At 40.5% G+C, this 15,904-nt stretch overlaps 1 protein-coding gene across 2 annotated transcripts in view; it reads left to right on the forward strand.

Moving 5' to 3' along the window:
* Positions 1 to 15,904, forward strand: part of PLD1 (phospholipase D1) — a 119,132-nt gene that overhangs the window by 90,990 nt on the left and 12,238 nt on the right. For both annotated transcript variants that reach the window (XM_007464713.1, XM_007464714.1), the window contains one exon: positions 6,800 to 6,934. In XM_007464713.1, coding sequence (XP_007464775.1) covers positions 6,800 to 6,934 — 135 coding nt within the window. The remainder of the gene's footprint in view (positions 1 to 6,799; positions 6,935 to 15,904) is intronic.

Here is a 15,904-nt window from a genome sequence, read left to right on the forward strand (position 1 = left end):
CCCTTGCGGAGCACAGGCTCCGGACGCGCAGGCTCAGTGGCCATGGCTCACGGGCCCAGCCGCTCCGCGGCATGTGGGATCTTCCCGGACCGGGGCACGAACCCGTGTCCCCTGCATCGGCAGGCGGACTCGCAACCACTGCGCCACCAGGGAAGCCCTGTATAATTCCATTTTTATTCAATGTTTTTAATAGGCAAATCCTTGGAGGCAGGACAGTAGATTAGTCATTGCCAGGGTCTGGGGAGAGAGTGGAATGGGGAGTGATTTCTAATGGGTATGACATTTCTTTTTGGAGTAATTAAAATGTCTTAAAATTGGATAGTGGTGATGATTGTACAGCTTTGTGAATATACTTTAAAAAAAACACTGAATTGAATACTTTAAAGAGGTGAATTTTATGGCATATGGATTTTTAAATGACTTGGAAGTTTTAAAATAATGAATTAAGCTTTTAGGACTACATAATTTTATACTTACCTATTGGTGTGTGGTATTCAATAATTTTTCACTAATGGTCTCCTCAATCTAAAAGATCTTAGAAAGAACTTTGGACATAAGACATGTACATCACCAATAATAAATAATTTCAGGGACTTACCTTGTGGTCCAGTGGTAAAGAATCCACCTTCCAATGCAGGGGACACCGGTTCGATCCCTAGTCTGGGAACTAAGGTCTCACACGCCGCAGGGCAACTAAGCCCGCACGCCACAACTATTGAGCTCACACGCCTCAAAGAGAGAGCCCGCGTGCCACAAACTACAGAGCCCAACGCCTTCTGGAACTCGCGCACCACAACTAGAGAGAGAAAACCCACACGCCGCAACCAGAGAGAAGCCCAAGCACTGCAACGAAGAGACCGCGCCTTAACGAAAAGATCCTGCAAGCCTCAACAAAGATTCCATGTGCCGCAACTAAGAGCCAACGCAGCTAAAAAATTAAGGAAAATAAATAAATATTAAAAAATAATAATAATAAATACTTTCAAAAGGTGTATCTAATTTTATCCAGGACATAGATTTACCAGAGTATTACCCTATCTCTGTTTTCTAACAGTTGAAAATTAAACTGATAGTGAATGAGTAAGGTTCTAAAAGATATATTGATTAAAAACAAAATCAGGAAAGCCATTCGGTAATAACAGTGGCTAGTAAAAATGCAAAGGTGAGGTTATAGGAGAATAAGAAGTCAGAACAAGCCTATTATTTAGTTTCTCAACCATAAAAGTGTCCTGAACTTATTATAAGGCATTTTCTTTGGCTCTGGACCCTTTTCCTGCCTCTGCCTATTCTGGGGAAAAATTGGATTTTAACATAAGAAGTAATTTCAATGTTAAGCCCTCTTATGAAAAGAGTTCCAAGTACCCTGGGAACAAGTCAAAATCACGCATCTCAGTGGGGAAAATGTTCATTGAACATGGAAGAACAGATTAATTACATAATGCCCCTTTTTGAGGTACAATGTTGTGTTGTTGGTTTTGTTTTTGTAAATGTATAGTGGGTTTTAAATACATGAACTAACTAATCTCTAATTGGATAGAGAGCTATAGTTTTTAGAAATAACAAAACTGCTGCTACGAATATGTTAAAATTCCTGAAAAGAAAAACAGCTGCGATTAGTGTATGATTTTCTGTTACACTAATCTTCAGGGATTTAGTGTTTAATTTAAGGCATTTCTTTATTATTTTTATAATTGTTGTGAATTATGGCATTTTAGCAGCCAATTTCCTTTAACACAAGGTCTAGAGGTATTCAATCAGGATTAGAAACATACATATAGGAAGTGCTTGTTTAAGCAGCAAAAGCCGGTAACAACTCTTCAAGTCCTTTCACAAAGTGTCCTTACAAACATAGAGTCTATTGTATCAAACTTCTCATCTTTGGAGCTATCGATATATATGCACCAACGTTCACAACAGATATGTCTTAGGGGCCTATATAAATCTCCAGATTCTCACATAGCTCCATAACATGTAAGTTAGAACCCCTCATGATTCTTTTCTATCTATTGCTTATTAATACCTGTCATGCTCCTGGCTTTCTTATATTTTCTTCAGAAGGCACTGTTTCAGTATATCCTCACACCACAAGTTAACATCACCAACTTTGTACCTGTTACTCGTTGAGCCAGTTTCCTTCACAGAATAAAGTACAGTCAGACCTCTGTATCTGCAGGTTCCCCATCCACACATTCAACCAACCGCAGATCGAAAATATTTGAAAAGGAAAAAAAAAAAAAAACCAGAAAGTTCCAAGAGGCAAAACTTGAATTTGCCACGTGCAGGCAATTTTTGCATAGCATTTACATGGTATTAGGTATTATAAGTAATCGAGAGATGATTTAAAGTGTACGGGAGGATGTGTGTAGATCATACGCAAATGCCATACCATCTTATATATAAGGGACTTGAGTAGGGCAGATTTTGTTATCCTTGGGGGTCCTGGAACCAGTACCCTGCGGGTACTGAGGGACGACTGTACTGGCCAAAGTAATTTCTCTATTTGATTTGTCTTCTTCTCACTAGAGTATGTGGTGGATCCATTCACCTCATTTGACAGGCCACACTTTAATTCATCAAAATGTCTGCTTTCTGGCTTGGAACCTTTGTTTTTCTTCTGGTCCCTGTGACTGGCACTCACCCTTAGCTTTCTTCTTAAAGGCATTTTTCCTAAAGAAATAAATATTTTTTACCACTACACAAGAGCTATTTTGGGGACTTCCCTGGTGGTGCAGTGGACAGAAATCCGCCTGCCAGTGCAGGGGATGCGGGTTTGATCCCTGGTCCGGGAAGATCCCACATGCTGCGGAGCAACTAAACGTGTGTGCCACAACTACTGAGCCTGGGCGCTACAACTGCTGACGCATACCTAGAGCCCACGCTCCACAACAAGAGAAGCCACCCCAATGAGAAGCCCGCACACCACAGTGAAAACCCAACGCAGCCAGAAATAAATAAAATTAAATCTAAAACAAGACAAAACAAAAAATCCTTAAAAAAAAAGTTATTTTGTAGCAAGGATGAAGGAGTAGGTATGGACTGTGGGCTGTGAGGCTCGCCCACTAGTTGGAGTCTTTCTGAGACTCTCCAGACCTGCTGTGGAATGGCACAAATCTGTGCCTTAGGAAATTACAAGTTATTATGTCTTAAGCTTTTCAGGCTGCTAACAGCCAGTCAGTATCGTTAATCTTTAAAAAATATTTTTAAATAATTTCAAAGTTATGGAAGAATTTCCAGAACTGCCATATACCCTTCATCCTGATTTCCCAAATGTTAATAATTTGCCTTCTTTGCTTTACCATTCTTTCCAGATAGATAGATAGATAGACAGACAGACGGATGGGTTTTTTCCCTCTGAACCATTTGACAATAAGTTGCAGCCATGATGCTCATTTACTCCTAAATATATGTGTGTTTCTGAAAAAGCAGGACTTTTTTTTTTAATAAATTTATTTATTTTTGGCTGCGTTGGGTCTTTGTTGCTGCGTGTGGGCTTTCTCTAGTTGCGTTGCTGTGCGTGGGCTTCTCATTGCGATGGCTTCTCCTGTTGTGGAGCACAGGCTCTAGAGCATGGGCTCAGTAGTTGTGGCTCACAGGCTTAGTTGCTCCGTGGCACGTGGGATCTTCCTGGACCAGGGCTCGAACCCATGTCCCCTGCATTGGCAGGCAGATTCCTAACCACTGCACCACCAGGGAAGTCCCTAAAGCAGGACGTTTTTAAAGCAGCTATAGTTCAATATAGAAATTAATGAAATTAACATTGATATAATACTATTATCTTGTTTTCAGACCTTATTGAAATTTTGCCAATTGTCTTACTAATTAAGGTCCTTTATAGCAAAAGGGGGGGGAAATGTTTTTTTTGTCTGTGTGGCCCAGGCTTCAATCAGCAACATGTGTTGTATGTATCTTTATTTTCCTCTAATCTGAAATAATCCCTTAGACCTTTTGTATACACATTATCTTTTATATGTCTATCTATCTGTCTATCTATCTATCTACCTATCCATCTATCTACCTATCTATTATCTGTCTATCTCCATACTGATACTTATAATTCCAGTCCCATGCCACAGGATTCCTTCTGTTATCTCTAATATATATACTTCCTCAATCTTAGAATACACGAAAATCTGTAGCCCATACTACTATGAAAAATAAATCTCACTAGAATTCAATATTTGTTTACAGTTCTTTTCGTCTTTAGCCTAAGAGTATATGCTCAAAAACCAGTGTTGAAAATTTACTTGGATTATGTTATTAATTTGAAATACAGTTAGGTTCATTGCTTTAATTTGTATTTCATTTTAGGCTTTTCTTTTTTCCTCTGTCTTTCTTGATTACGTGTGTGTAACAGACTTCCAATAGTCAGAACTATACAAAAGGCATGCTTAGACAAGTGCCACTCCACTATATTTCCTTTCAGTTTCTTCCCCACCCATCTTTTCCACCCTATTCCACTCATCCCCTATTGGTAACCAATTTTGTCAGTTTCTAAGTTATTCTTGCTGTGTTTCTTTTTGTACAAACGAGCAGATACATGTATATTTTCTTATTTCTCCCAATCTCTTTCATAAGAATAGCATACCACATATTTTCTTGTGCATTTGTTTTTTCATTTAACGCTACATTCTGGAAATCACTCCGTATCAGTTCACAGAGATTTTCATTCCTTTTTAGCTCTGCATAGTCTCCCATGTATAGATTTGCCATAGTTGATTCAATCATTCTCCTCTGTATGAACATTTAGGTTGTTTTCAATATTTTTCAATTACAATTATGCAATTGATAACTTTGTGCGTATATGTTCTTATTTGTTGGAAGTGTATATTTAGGATAAGTTTCTAGAGTGGGACTGCTAGGTCAGTAGGTAAACACATAGGTGGTTTTGTTAGATATTGCCAATTCCCCTCCAAGTTTGTACCAATTTGCATTCTCACCACCAATGTAAGAGAGAGCTTGCTTCAACCCAGTCTCACCAATAGAATGTGTTATCTTACTTTTTTTTTTTTTTGCCCAATCTCATAGGTTAAAAAATGGTTTCTCACTGTGGTTTTAATTTGCATTTCTGTTATTATGAGTGAGAATGTATGTCTTTTCAAATGTATCTTTTCGTGTGTGTGAATTGTCTGTTCATGTCTTTTGCCTATTTTTCTGTCAAGACTTTGATCTTTTTCTCCCTTCAGTTATTGAGTTCTTTATATGTTCAGACTCAGTTCATTGTCTGTAATGTATACTGCAAATACGTTCTTCCTCTTTGTCATTTGTCTTTGCTTATTGTGTTTTGTGTCATGCAAATATGTTTTTTTTAATTTAGCCAACATTATTGATCTTTTCTTTTATTGGCTCTAGATACTTACAAGCCTTCCCTGCACTCAGGTTACCAGGAATTCACCCTGTTTTCTTCTAACATTTGTATGGATTCATATGCTTACATTTTCATCTCTGATTTATTTGGAGTTCTTATGATTGCTGGGAGAAATGTATATAATTTTTATCTTTTTCAAATAGCTATGCAATTGTACTAGCACCTTTCATTTAAAAATTCTAGTCCGTTATGTAAAAAGCCCTTTTCCTAGAGATGCAGCCTTTATCATATGCAAAATTTCCAACCTACTTGGGTCTGTTTCTGGACTTCCTATTCCATTCAGTGGTTTGGCTGTCTATTTATGTAGCAGTTCTACACTGTTTTAATTATACAGACTTTATAGTATGTGTCAATATAAAATATGGGAAGGTTTATTTGTAAATGGAGGAACCTCTGTATATTACCTATGAACAAAACTTCTTTCCAATATACCTAAATTTAATAGATACATCAGCAGTAAAATAGAAAACATCAGTAATACATGGAAACTTCAGTAAATGAAACATGAACTACCATTGGTTCTATTAGTATATGCTTCAGATTCTTTTAAAAATTTATGTTCTCTTTCTATAAGAATCTAAGATGGTTTGGTTCCACTCCATTTATTCTTAGTATCAGACTTTGCTTATCCAGGGCGATTGCTACGTGGGAGAGGGACCATAAAATCTCATGACTAACACTCATGCCAGGGTAATGAATATGGGTTGGTTTGATATGGAATGCATTTCTTCTTATCACATAAATGACCCTCACATGATGAGAGGACAACATTTTAAAGTACAAACCTAGTCCTGCTTGCTCTGAAGAAAATTCTCCAAAGTCAAATGTACTTAGGATTCTTTCCTAATTTTAGTGATTTAGAAGGAGGAGTGTTATTTAATTGCCAACACTCTTACTTACCCAAAGTCTGCAAAATTTATCTGCTGCCTTGCGCTGGATATGCTGCAAAGTATGTGTACATCGGGTAGTTTGGGCTTACATCTTGCATCTGATTTAAACAGCGGCAGGTGTCAACTAAGACAGATGCAAATGTCACACTGAAATCTTGGGTTATCTACTGCAGCTATACTTTATCACTCTTCAGTAGTTGCTCACCAAATCATTAAAATAAAATGTTCATATTTGAATATATCTTTGGATTAGCTCGGCATAAGAAATTCTTAGAAATCACTTCAGTATGATATCTTAAAATTGTATCTCCATTCACATTAACAATATAAAACTCTTCAGAAAGCAAAAATAGATCCTAGATGTATTCTGAAATTATACACACACACATACACACATACACACACATACACATACACACATATATTTTACAATCTATTCTTAACCTGTTTATGTGGTATATTTGTTTTGAAAGACAGTAAAATTTAAGGTGCCATTATTGAGCTTGGTCATATTAATTTTAGTGATTTCTTATTTAATTTACAGTCGGCAATCAGTGGATAAATTACATATCCTTCTGTGGTCTTAGAACACACGCAGAGCTTGAAGGAAACCTCGTCACTGAGCTTATCTATGTCCACAGCAAGTTGCTAATTGCTGATGACAACACTGTTATTATTGGTAAGTACTTGGTCTCTAATTGTATTCCTTGTTAGTTGCCTTAACTCATGCAACAGTCTTTCTTTTTATTCCTCTAAAGCTTCCTTTGCAGTTGAAAGGGACAGTCACACAGTTATCTAAAACATTTCCGAAGCAATCTTTTTTGCTTATGTCCTGTCTAATCCCTGCTTTTATCTATGAAGTAACAGAACCACAGAACAATCAAATGGCCATCGTGTAAATTACAGTGTCCAGAGACAGCAATTTAACCCAGCAGTGCAATAATCAGCCTGCTTTCATTAATTCTTTATTATTCCCTTATTTTTATTTTGAATCCAAGTACCTAGATTTCTGGGCTTGGAAGGAGGAGATGTGGGGAGGGAAATGTGTCACAAATGAGTACCTCGTGGTAATTTGTACGTGCGCGCATCACACCCACCTAAGCATTACCACAGATTTGAAGTTTTGCGAGAGTTAGGATCAGAAGGATATTAAAGTATTGCTGCCTCTGTGCTTACCATTTTTTCCCCGGAGTCAATGTTTTGGATGTTATTAATCAGAGTGCAGAGCAGACCAGCTTTGTTGGGGGCGGGAGTGAGGTGGAAATTGTGTAGTAATGATATGATGTAGTCCTAGACTAAGGTCTGCAGTCTGTTCCTGCAGTCCTCGCCCCACTGACAGATTCGGGAGAGTTACTGGTTGTACATTCTACCCAGATTAGATCTTGACCAGAGGGGTGGGTTTGCAGCTTCATTCTTGTATACACCTGAAAAGCTTCATTTTCCCATCATTGAATTGGTTTGCCTTCTAATATCATGTTACACAAACACTGAAAGGCCAGGAGGAGAAATAGAGTATAAATAACCAACCAGATAAATGAATTGACAAGGGTGGGGGGGATGTTACTTAGAGATATGCTGTGTCCCACTATTGGGAATTGCACTCATCCATTTTAAATAAAAGGTAGTTTCTCAGCTATAATAAGATACTTAACTATTCTTTAAGAAATTAAGTGTCATGGGGTGTTTCGAAAAATTTTGGCAGTAAATATGCCTTTTCCAGGTCTATCCTCCACTGAGAAAAGAAAAAAAAAATCTCATACCTAGGAGTAATGAGACTGTCTTGTCTGGAACAAGATTTGAAAAGAAAAAGTAGTTCAGAAGCCAGAAAATGCATAGACCACAGTGTGGTGATACATATATATATATATGTGTACACACACAGACATTCTTTTTTTTTTTTTTTGCTGTACGCGGGCCTCTCACTGTTGTGGCCTCTCCCGTTGCGGAGCACAGGCTCCGGACGCGCAGGCGCAGCGGCCATGGCTCACGGGCGCAGCCGCTTCACGGCATGTGGGATCTTCCCGGACCAGGGCACGAACCCATGTGCCCTGCATCGGCAGGCGGACTCTCAACCACCGCGCCACCAGGGAAGCCCCAGACATTCTTTTAATACTTATCGAGCATTTAAGAAATATATCTTGTGTCTTCAAGTTCTTGCTCAATAGGGGTCAAAGCTCTTTAAGGATTTATCTCTTCCCTTACTTCCCCCAATATACAAGTTTTCTCTTATTTCCTGCAAGCTATTCTGGTCTTGCTTTTCAGAAGCCAATCTCAGAATATTTTTATATTAAATTTGGCAATGACAGTGAGGAAAGGAAAAATATTGATTTTGCTGAAATGAAAAAACAAACAAAGCCAGATAAAATTCAGTTGATCTCTTCAGCAAGATTTCATAACTCTTGAAGTAAAAATTGACAGATGTAAATATTTTCCTTTTAAAGGTCATTTTGACCTTCAGCCTGCTTTACTTTACATCAAGTATAAATGCAAAGTAGTTTTCAGTATCTGAGCTAACAGTTAAACAGATTTGTAGAGTTTTTTAGTTGACTTATTTCTTGAAAGGTCTCTGACCCCTCAAAGGCTACAGTTTATTTAGGCTAGCAATAATGGATCCATTTTGCACGTCGTTCTTACCGACTTTCTTGAAACTGAAGATGTGGCCTCGGGAGTATGACGAGGTCTCACATGCTACTCTTTAGAGGCTGCACTTCTTTTTCTCCTTCCCCAAGGGCAGAACACATTTCCCCCGTGGAAAATCCACAGGTACTTTTGTTCTTTTTATCTCAGTGGAAACTCTAGGAGAAGCAGGCTTGTTATTGCTGCTGTCAGATATCTGGCCTGTTTTCATAACACAGACAGAGAACAATGTTTAAAATTCTCAAAGAGGAACTTGAGAAGTTAGGTTGACAATATTTTACAGGTGTTAAGCAAGTAGTTGAGAGCTTAAAAGGAATTAAAGTAACCTGTGATTAAATTTTCTAACATGGCAGACTTATGCCAGAATCATTGAATAATTGATGTAAGAAAAATGACTAATGGTTTATCCTCATTTATTTTCCTCACAAGGAAATACTTGGTTTCTCACATTGAGATCTCTTTTGTGTATACCTTTAATTATCTCTTACCCCCGGTGGCCCTGTTGGTCCCGAAATCTGTGACCAAGTCCAATTTTCTAATTCATCTTACTGGCACTTAACAGAACTAACATTTATTTGCTTTCCTAAACAAAACAAGGCTATCCTTAAATAGAATTTAAGTCTATCCTGTTGACTAAGTGAAACGATTTTTTTTAGTATTCACTAATCCGTTGCACAACACAATAGGGAGATACAAAACATGATCACACAGTGCCACTGCCCTACACAGCTCATGGGCTACAGGGGAGGCAGGTATTCTTTCCACTAAACACCAGAAACATCAGGATGGATATTGATGAACTGGCGCGAGAAGGTCCAGAGACGGTCAGCGAAGGTGGGTATGTGGGAAACTATGGAGAGAGAATGGATATCAGTGCTTAAGGGGCAGGCTCGAGAGCAGCTGTTGAGAGTCTGTAGTTGAAAGGCCACCCCAGTAAAGAGCGAGTCCCGTGGGTCTCAACCCTGGCTGCCTTAGGTTTGCCTGGTGGCTTTTTTTTTTTGGTGGACTATCCTTTTTTAATTAAGCTATTATATATAGTAAATTGCATAGACCTTAAGTGTACAGCTTAATGAATATTCACATATGTTTACATTCATGTAACCACCACCCAGAACAAGATACAGAATATTTCCATCACTCTGACAGGTGTCTTCCTGTCTCCACTCAATCAGCCCCTAAAATGTTTTCACTGTCACCACTGGACAATTTTGAACACAGATGAGTTTCAGTTCAGATAAATGAAACTATCATTTAGGGGGAAGATTATTCATGTCTGCAATTTACTTTCAAATAGATTCCCCCCCCCCAAAGATGGATTAATTGATAGATGAAGGGATGGAGTGGTATTAGGGGAAAATATTAATGCCTGGTTCCTACTTCCAGAAATTCTGACTCATTGGTCTGGTTTGAGACCCAGGCATCAAGGTTTTCTTGCTTTTTGTTTTTGTTTTGGCACCAATATCTTTTGAAAGCTTCCTAGGTGATGCCGCCGTGTAGTCAAGCTGAGAACTCCCAAACTGTAGGCACAGGGAACACAAGTGGGTAGAAAGTACTGAGTAGCCCACTGATGCTCAGTTAAAGAATCAGTTTTCCTTTAAAACAAGTAAGCTAAAACAGGGTAGAGTTTGTGTGTTAGTTGTCTATTACTGCTGTAACAAATGACCACAAACTTACTGGCTTAAATCAGCGCAAATGTATTATCTAACCATTCTATAGGTTAGAAGTTCAACATGGGTCTCACTGGGCTAAAATCAGGATATCAGCAGGGCTGTGTTCCCTTCTGAGGCTCTAAAGATGAATCCATTTCCTTGCCTTTTCCAGCTTCTCCGGGCCGCCCACATTCCTTGGTTCATGCCTCCCTTCTTCCATCTTTGAAGGCAGCAATGTTAGATCTCTCTGAAAGTTCTCAAAATGTCAACCCATTCTTCTGTAACCGCATCTCTCTCTGAATCCCCTTTACTTTTTTTTTTTTTTTTTTTGGGCGGTGCGGGGCCCTCTCACTGCGGTGCCCCCTCCCGCCGCAGAGCACAGGCTCCATACGCGCAGGCTCAGCGGCCATGGCTCACGGGCCCAGCCGCTCCGCGGCACGTGGGATCCCCCCGGACCGGGGCGCGAACCCGCGTCCCCTGCATCGGCAGGCGGACCCACAACCACTGCGCCACCAGGGAAGCCCCCCTTTACTTTTAAAGACTCTTGTGATTATCCTGGGCCCAACTGAATAATCCAGGATAATCTCCTTATTTTTAAGGTCAGCTGATTAGCACCCTTAATTCCACCTCCACCTGCAGCCTTAATTCCCCTTTGCCATGTAATATAACATATTCACAGGCTTTGGGAATTAGAACATAGTCATCTTTGGGAGCCATTATTCTGCCTACCATAGAAGAATTCACAATTTCTGAAACAGGACATCTTATTTTATTTTATTTTATTAATTTTTTTTTTTTTTTTTTGCGGTACACGGGCCTCTCACCACTGTGGCCTCTCCTGTTGCGGAGCACAGGCTCCAGACACGCAGGTCCAGCGGCCATGGCCCACAGGCCCAGCCGCTCCACAGCACGTGGGATCCTCCCGGACCGGGGCATGAACCTGCGTCCCCTGCATCGGCAGGTGAACTCCCCACCACTGCGCCACTTGGGAAGCCCTGAAACAGGACATTTTAAAAAAGCAAAACCACAAAGGAAATGACAGATAAATCCAACTGCATTAAAATTCAGAACTTTATTCATTAAAAGATGCTATAAATAGAATAAAAAGCTAAACCACAAACTGAAAAAAGGTATTTGCAATACAGTTAATATTCAAAACATATAAAGAACTCCTTAAATCAATAAGGAAAGACAGTATCCGAAGAAAGATGGGCAAAGGAACTGTATAGGAATGTCCCCAAAGAGGACATACCTGAGGCCCATAAGTATATGAAACATGTTCATCCTCATTAATACAATAATGAGACAAAGAACAGGTTTTCAAAATACCAATTGGCAAAAATTAAAAATTGGACAATCCATGGGCTTCCCTGGTGGCGCAGTGGTTGAGAGTAAGCCTGCCGATGCAGGGTACATGGGTTCGTGCCCCGGTCCGGGAAGATCCCACATGCCGCAGAGCGGCTGGGCCCGTGAGCCATTGCTTCCACCTTTTGGTTCTTATGAATAATGCTGCTGTGAACATAGGTGTACCAAAAAAAAAAAAAAAAAAAAGGAACAATCCAAGTATTGACAACACTGAGGAACACCAGGGACTCCACTCTTGCATACAGAGCGCAGGTAAACTCCTACATGTGTACACCAGGAAACATACACAACTATGCAGAACATAATTGTGTATTATAGCAAAACTCTGGAAACGACCCAAACATCCATCAACAGTAGAATGAAAAAATAAGTTTGGGTGGGACACAGTTTTTCAAGGCAGGATCCCGCTGTGTTCCCCTTTGCCTGGCAAAGCAGGAAAGCTATCCTTTTCTACTTTGCCCAAAACTGTGTCTCTTAGATTCAGTTTGGCACAGGTGTACAGAGAGGCTGAGCTTTTGGCATCAGGACTCCTGCAGGTAAAGACAGTCCAGTCTTGAGGGCCATGGCTAGTGAGGGGCAGGGGTCGTTAAAGAAATACTGACTCCCATCTTGTTCTGTGCTTTACCCAACCTGAAAAGAAAAAAGTCATCCCTCTGATAAATGCTTATTGAGGGCCTACTCTGGTCTGGGATGCAGGAGGTGGGGGGCTGGGGGGGTCAGGCAGGTCAACAAATGATGCATTCTTATGACAAAAAGATGCAGTCGGGGGCGGGGCTGGGGGAACTGTGGCACATGAGAGGCAAGCCCCATCTAAAGGCATCCGCTAATAAAAAACGTGTTAAACACGTCCCCTCTGTGCTTTAAACCCCAAGAGTGAATGACTTCTCCCTTTTGAGAGTTTACCATCTTGTGGGGAAAATCAGGTAAGCTACAGACAAATGAGGCGCTATGAGAATATACTGTTTCTCTCTCTCTCTAAGTATATATTTATATATACATAGAGAGAGAGAGGAGAGGGAGGCGGAGGGAGAAATGGGGTGGAGGGAGGGAGAGGGAGACAGGGAGAGAGGAGAGGTGGGAAGTGATGTCTAAACTGAGACCTGAAAGGTGAGTAAGGCTGAAATAGGCACTGGGTGGTGAAGGTAACTGAGATTCCAAGATTGCAAGCAGCCCATGTAAAGGGGATTTTTAGCCTCTGCCAGACTGCTTATCTTGCATTCCTCACCTCATAGGGTACTTTGTTCTTGTCCTCTTTTCTTTATCATTGTGTTAGGTTAGGTGATAAACGGGGGTGGGGGGGGTGGTGATGCTTCCACCTGGGTTCCCACCTGTGCTATTTAGGCTGCCCAGGAGTGAGGAAAAAATAAAAATAAAATAAAATAAAATAAAATAAAAAGTTTGGGGGTGCTCATTCAAGGAAAATAATGCATTACAATTATGCATAGATAAATCCCAAAGACATGATTTTGAATGAAAGAAGCAAATCTCCAAAGATTATCTTCTATATGATTCCACTTACACAAATTAAAAATAAGCCAAAAGTAAATTTTTTGTTTAGGAAAACATCATCAGAGCATGATGAACACAAAATTCTACACAAATTCTCTCTTAGGAAGGGAAGGTCGTTAATGGGAAGACAGCTGAGGGCTTCTGGGATGTGGTAATGTTCTGTTTTTCAGCTTGGGTGATAAATTCAGTGATTTTCTAAAATTATTACCTAAGTTGGACTTATAAGTTTTCATGTACTGTTTTCTATTTTGCTATATTACATACTGTTGAAAAAGTTCCTAAGAGCAAACTTAGAAAAGGTTATTTTCCAAAAATTATCAAGGCAGTGTCCTAATAAACCAAGGGATTGCAGTTACCATAAAACATAGTACATGAAAACAGAGCATATTTCTTGTGAACAATTAAAACTCTAAGGGCTCATAGAGAGTAAAAGGTCAAAATTCGCCTTATTGTCTCCCTCTCTTTGCCAGAAGGTACTCACCACTCTTACCCTTCAGTGTGCATCTTTCTAGAGGTCACTTGCCCTCTCTTCTTCCTAGTATGTTCTATAGAAATGGGTTAATACTATACCTGCTGTTCTGAATTTGATTTTCAGAATATGGGAATGTTTAACAACAAGAAGGGAGGTAACATTTACATCCATCAATATCTCATTTTCGGTATCTCATTTATTAAATTCACCTGAAATTTTCTCTTCCCTTTCTTCACATTCCTATTAAGTAGTAGCCAACTCACTTATCCAGTGTGGTTGAGAGTCAGTGCTCTGGGAAACTCCAGATGGGCCCAGGAAGTACAAGAACCACACCCTCTAAGACTTCCAGCTCAGAATGCCAGGAATGCATTCCTCCCCTGGCGATGGGAGGAAGTCTGAGAGGACTGGTGTGAAAGTGTGTGTGTGTGTGTGTGTGTGTGTGTGTGTGTGTGTGTGTGTGTGTGTGTGTGTGTGTGTGTGTGTGTGGCTTTCTAGGGGGCTCACATCCCCAGTCTCCCTGACGGTGAAGAGCAGCTATGTCCTCCCAATTCGGCAGCCCCGGCCCGAGAGTGGCCTCTGTTGGGGCCCTGTGGTAGTGATGTCCCAAAGCAGCACTGTGGAGTCCTTATTCCTTGCCCCTGACGGTTGATTCACCCAGAGAGGAGGCTTCTTTGATACAAACGCTACATGCCAGCAAGTCTTCCCTTCCTATGGCAATGTTCTCTAGTGCAGATATTCTCGAGGTAACGAGTATCTGATAATAATGCCAGTAATAATTAGCATTTGTGGGGCAGTTTATAGATCAGTAAGTGCTTTCACATGGTCTTACTTAATTTTTACAACAGCCCTACAAGGTCTGTATTATAATCTCGATTTATAAAAGATCAAATTAAAACTGAGAAAGATTAAATGACTTTGCCCAAATTAATGCTGGGCCCCATGTTAAGCCCAAAGACATGGCTACAAATTTTATAGTGTAATTAAAATGTAAGTGTATGTATAAAGGTTGATTTGTTGCTAACAAAACAAAGTGTTCCAAAGGTGGGGCCCACCTTACAGCGCTCTAATGGTGCTCCCAACTTTCTGTGAGGTGCTCCATCCTTTCTGTCACCCAGAGTCCCTATGGGACACCATTCCCATCCACAGTTATCATAGAGTTGTGTATTAACTATGTGACCATATTGTAGCAAATGGCAGTAAAGACTCTTCAGGAAGAGCCAGCTTCCTCTCATGTCCAACATCCCACCATCTGGGCTCTGGGTAGGGCTGCTAACACCTTACACCCTGATGGTCCCCATCACAGACGGTAGCCCGAGCTTGTGTTCAACCTAACTCTTCTGCTCCCTGTCTGCAGAAGCCATGGAGTGTGGGACTAGGGCAAGAGGAGCAAGAAGAAAAAAGAGGCCCCTTTTGTAGTTTGTAGGACACCTCAAGGATTCAAAAGTGTGAATCCTGGGGCTTCCCTGGTGGCACAGTGGTTGAGAGTCCACCTGCCGATGCCGGGGACACGGGTTCGTGCCCCGGTCTGGGAAGATCCCACATGCCGCGGAGTGGCTGGGCCCGTGAGCCATGGCCGCTGAGCCTGCGCGTCCGGAGCCTGTGCTCCGCAATGGGAGAGGCCGCAGCAGTGAGAGGCCCGCGTACCGAAAAAAAAAAAAGTGTGGATCCATGATGATTAGTGCAAAAATGTTGTAAGGTTTTTGAATACACAGCAGAAGAGCGCAGGAAGTGCAGGTTGAACTAATATTCAAAGACTTGCCCTTCACATGTGAAAGTCAGCATTCTCAGCTCCTTAGGATTTAAAAATAGAATGGAGGGAAGTTGATACAGAAGCTGTTGACATGCCACACAAGTGAGGCAAGAGAATGAAAACCCAAAGCCACTAATGATAATCTGTATTTGGGAGTGGACTATATTGCTTGTGAAGGTCCTCTTGTGTTTTGACATTTATAATTATGTGACCATGAGTTAAAAGTCTACAGAATTTGATTCTTAAGTATGAAACCTTACTACACTG

The sequence above is a fragment of the Lipotes vexillifer genome, unplaced genomic scaffold (assembly GCF_000442215.2).
Source record: "Lipotes vexillifer unplaced genomic scaffold, Lipotes_vexillifer_v1.1 scaffold37, whole genome shotgun sequence".
In the NCBI taxonomy this organism is placed as follows: domain Eukaryota; kingdom Metazoa; phylum Chordata; class Mammalia; order Artiodactyla; family Lipotidae; genus Lipotes; species Lipotes vexillifer.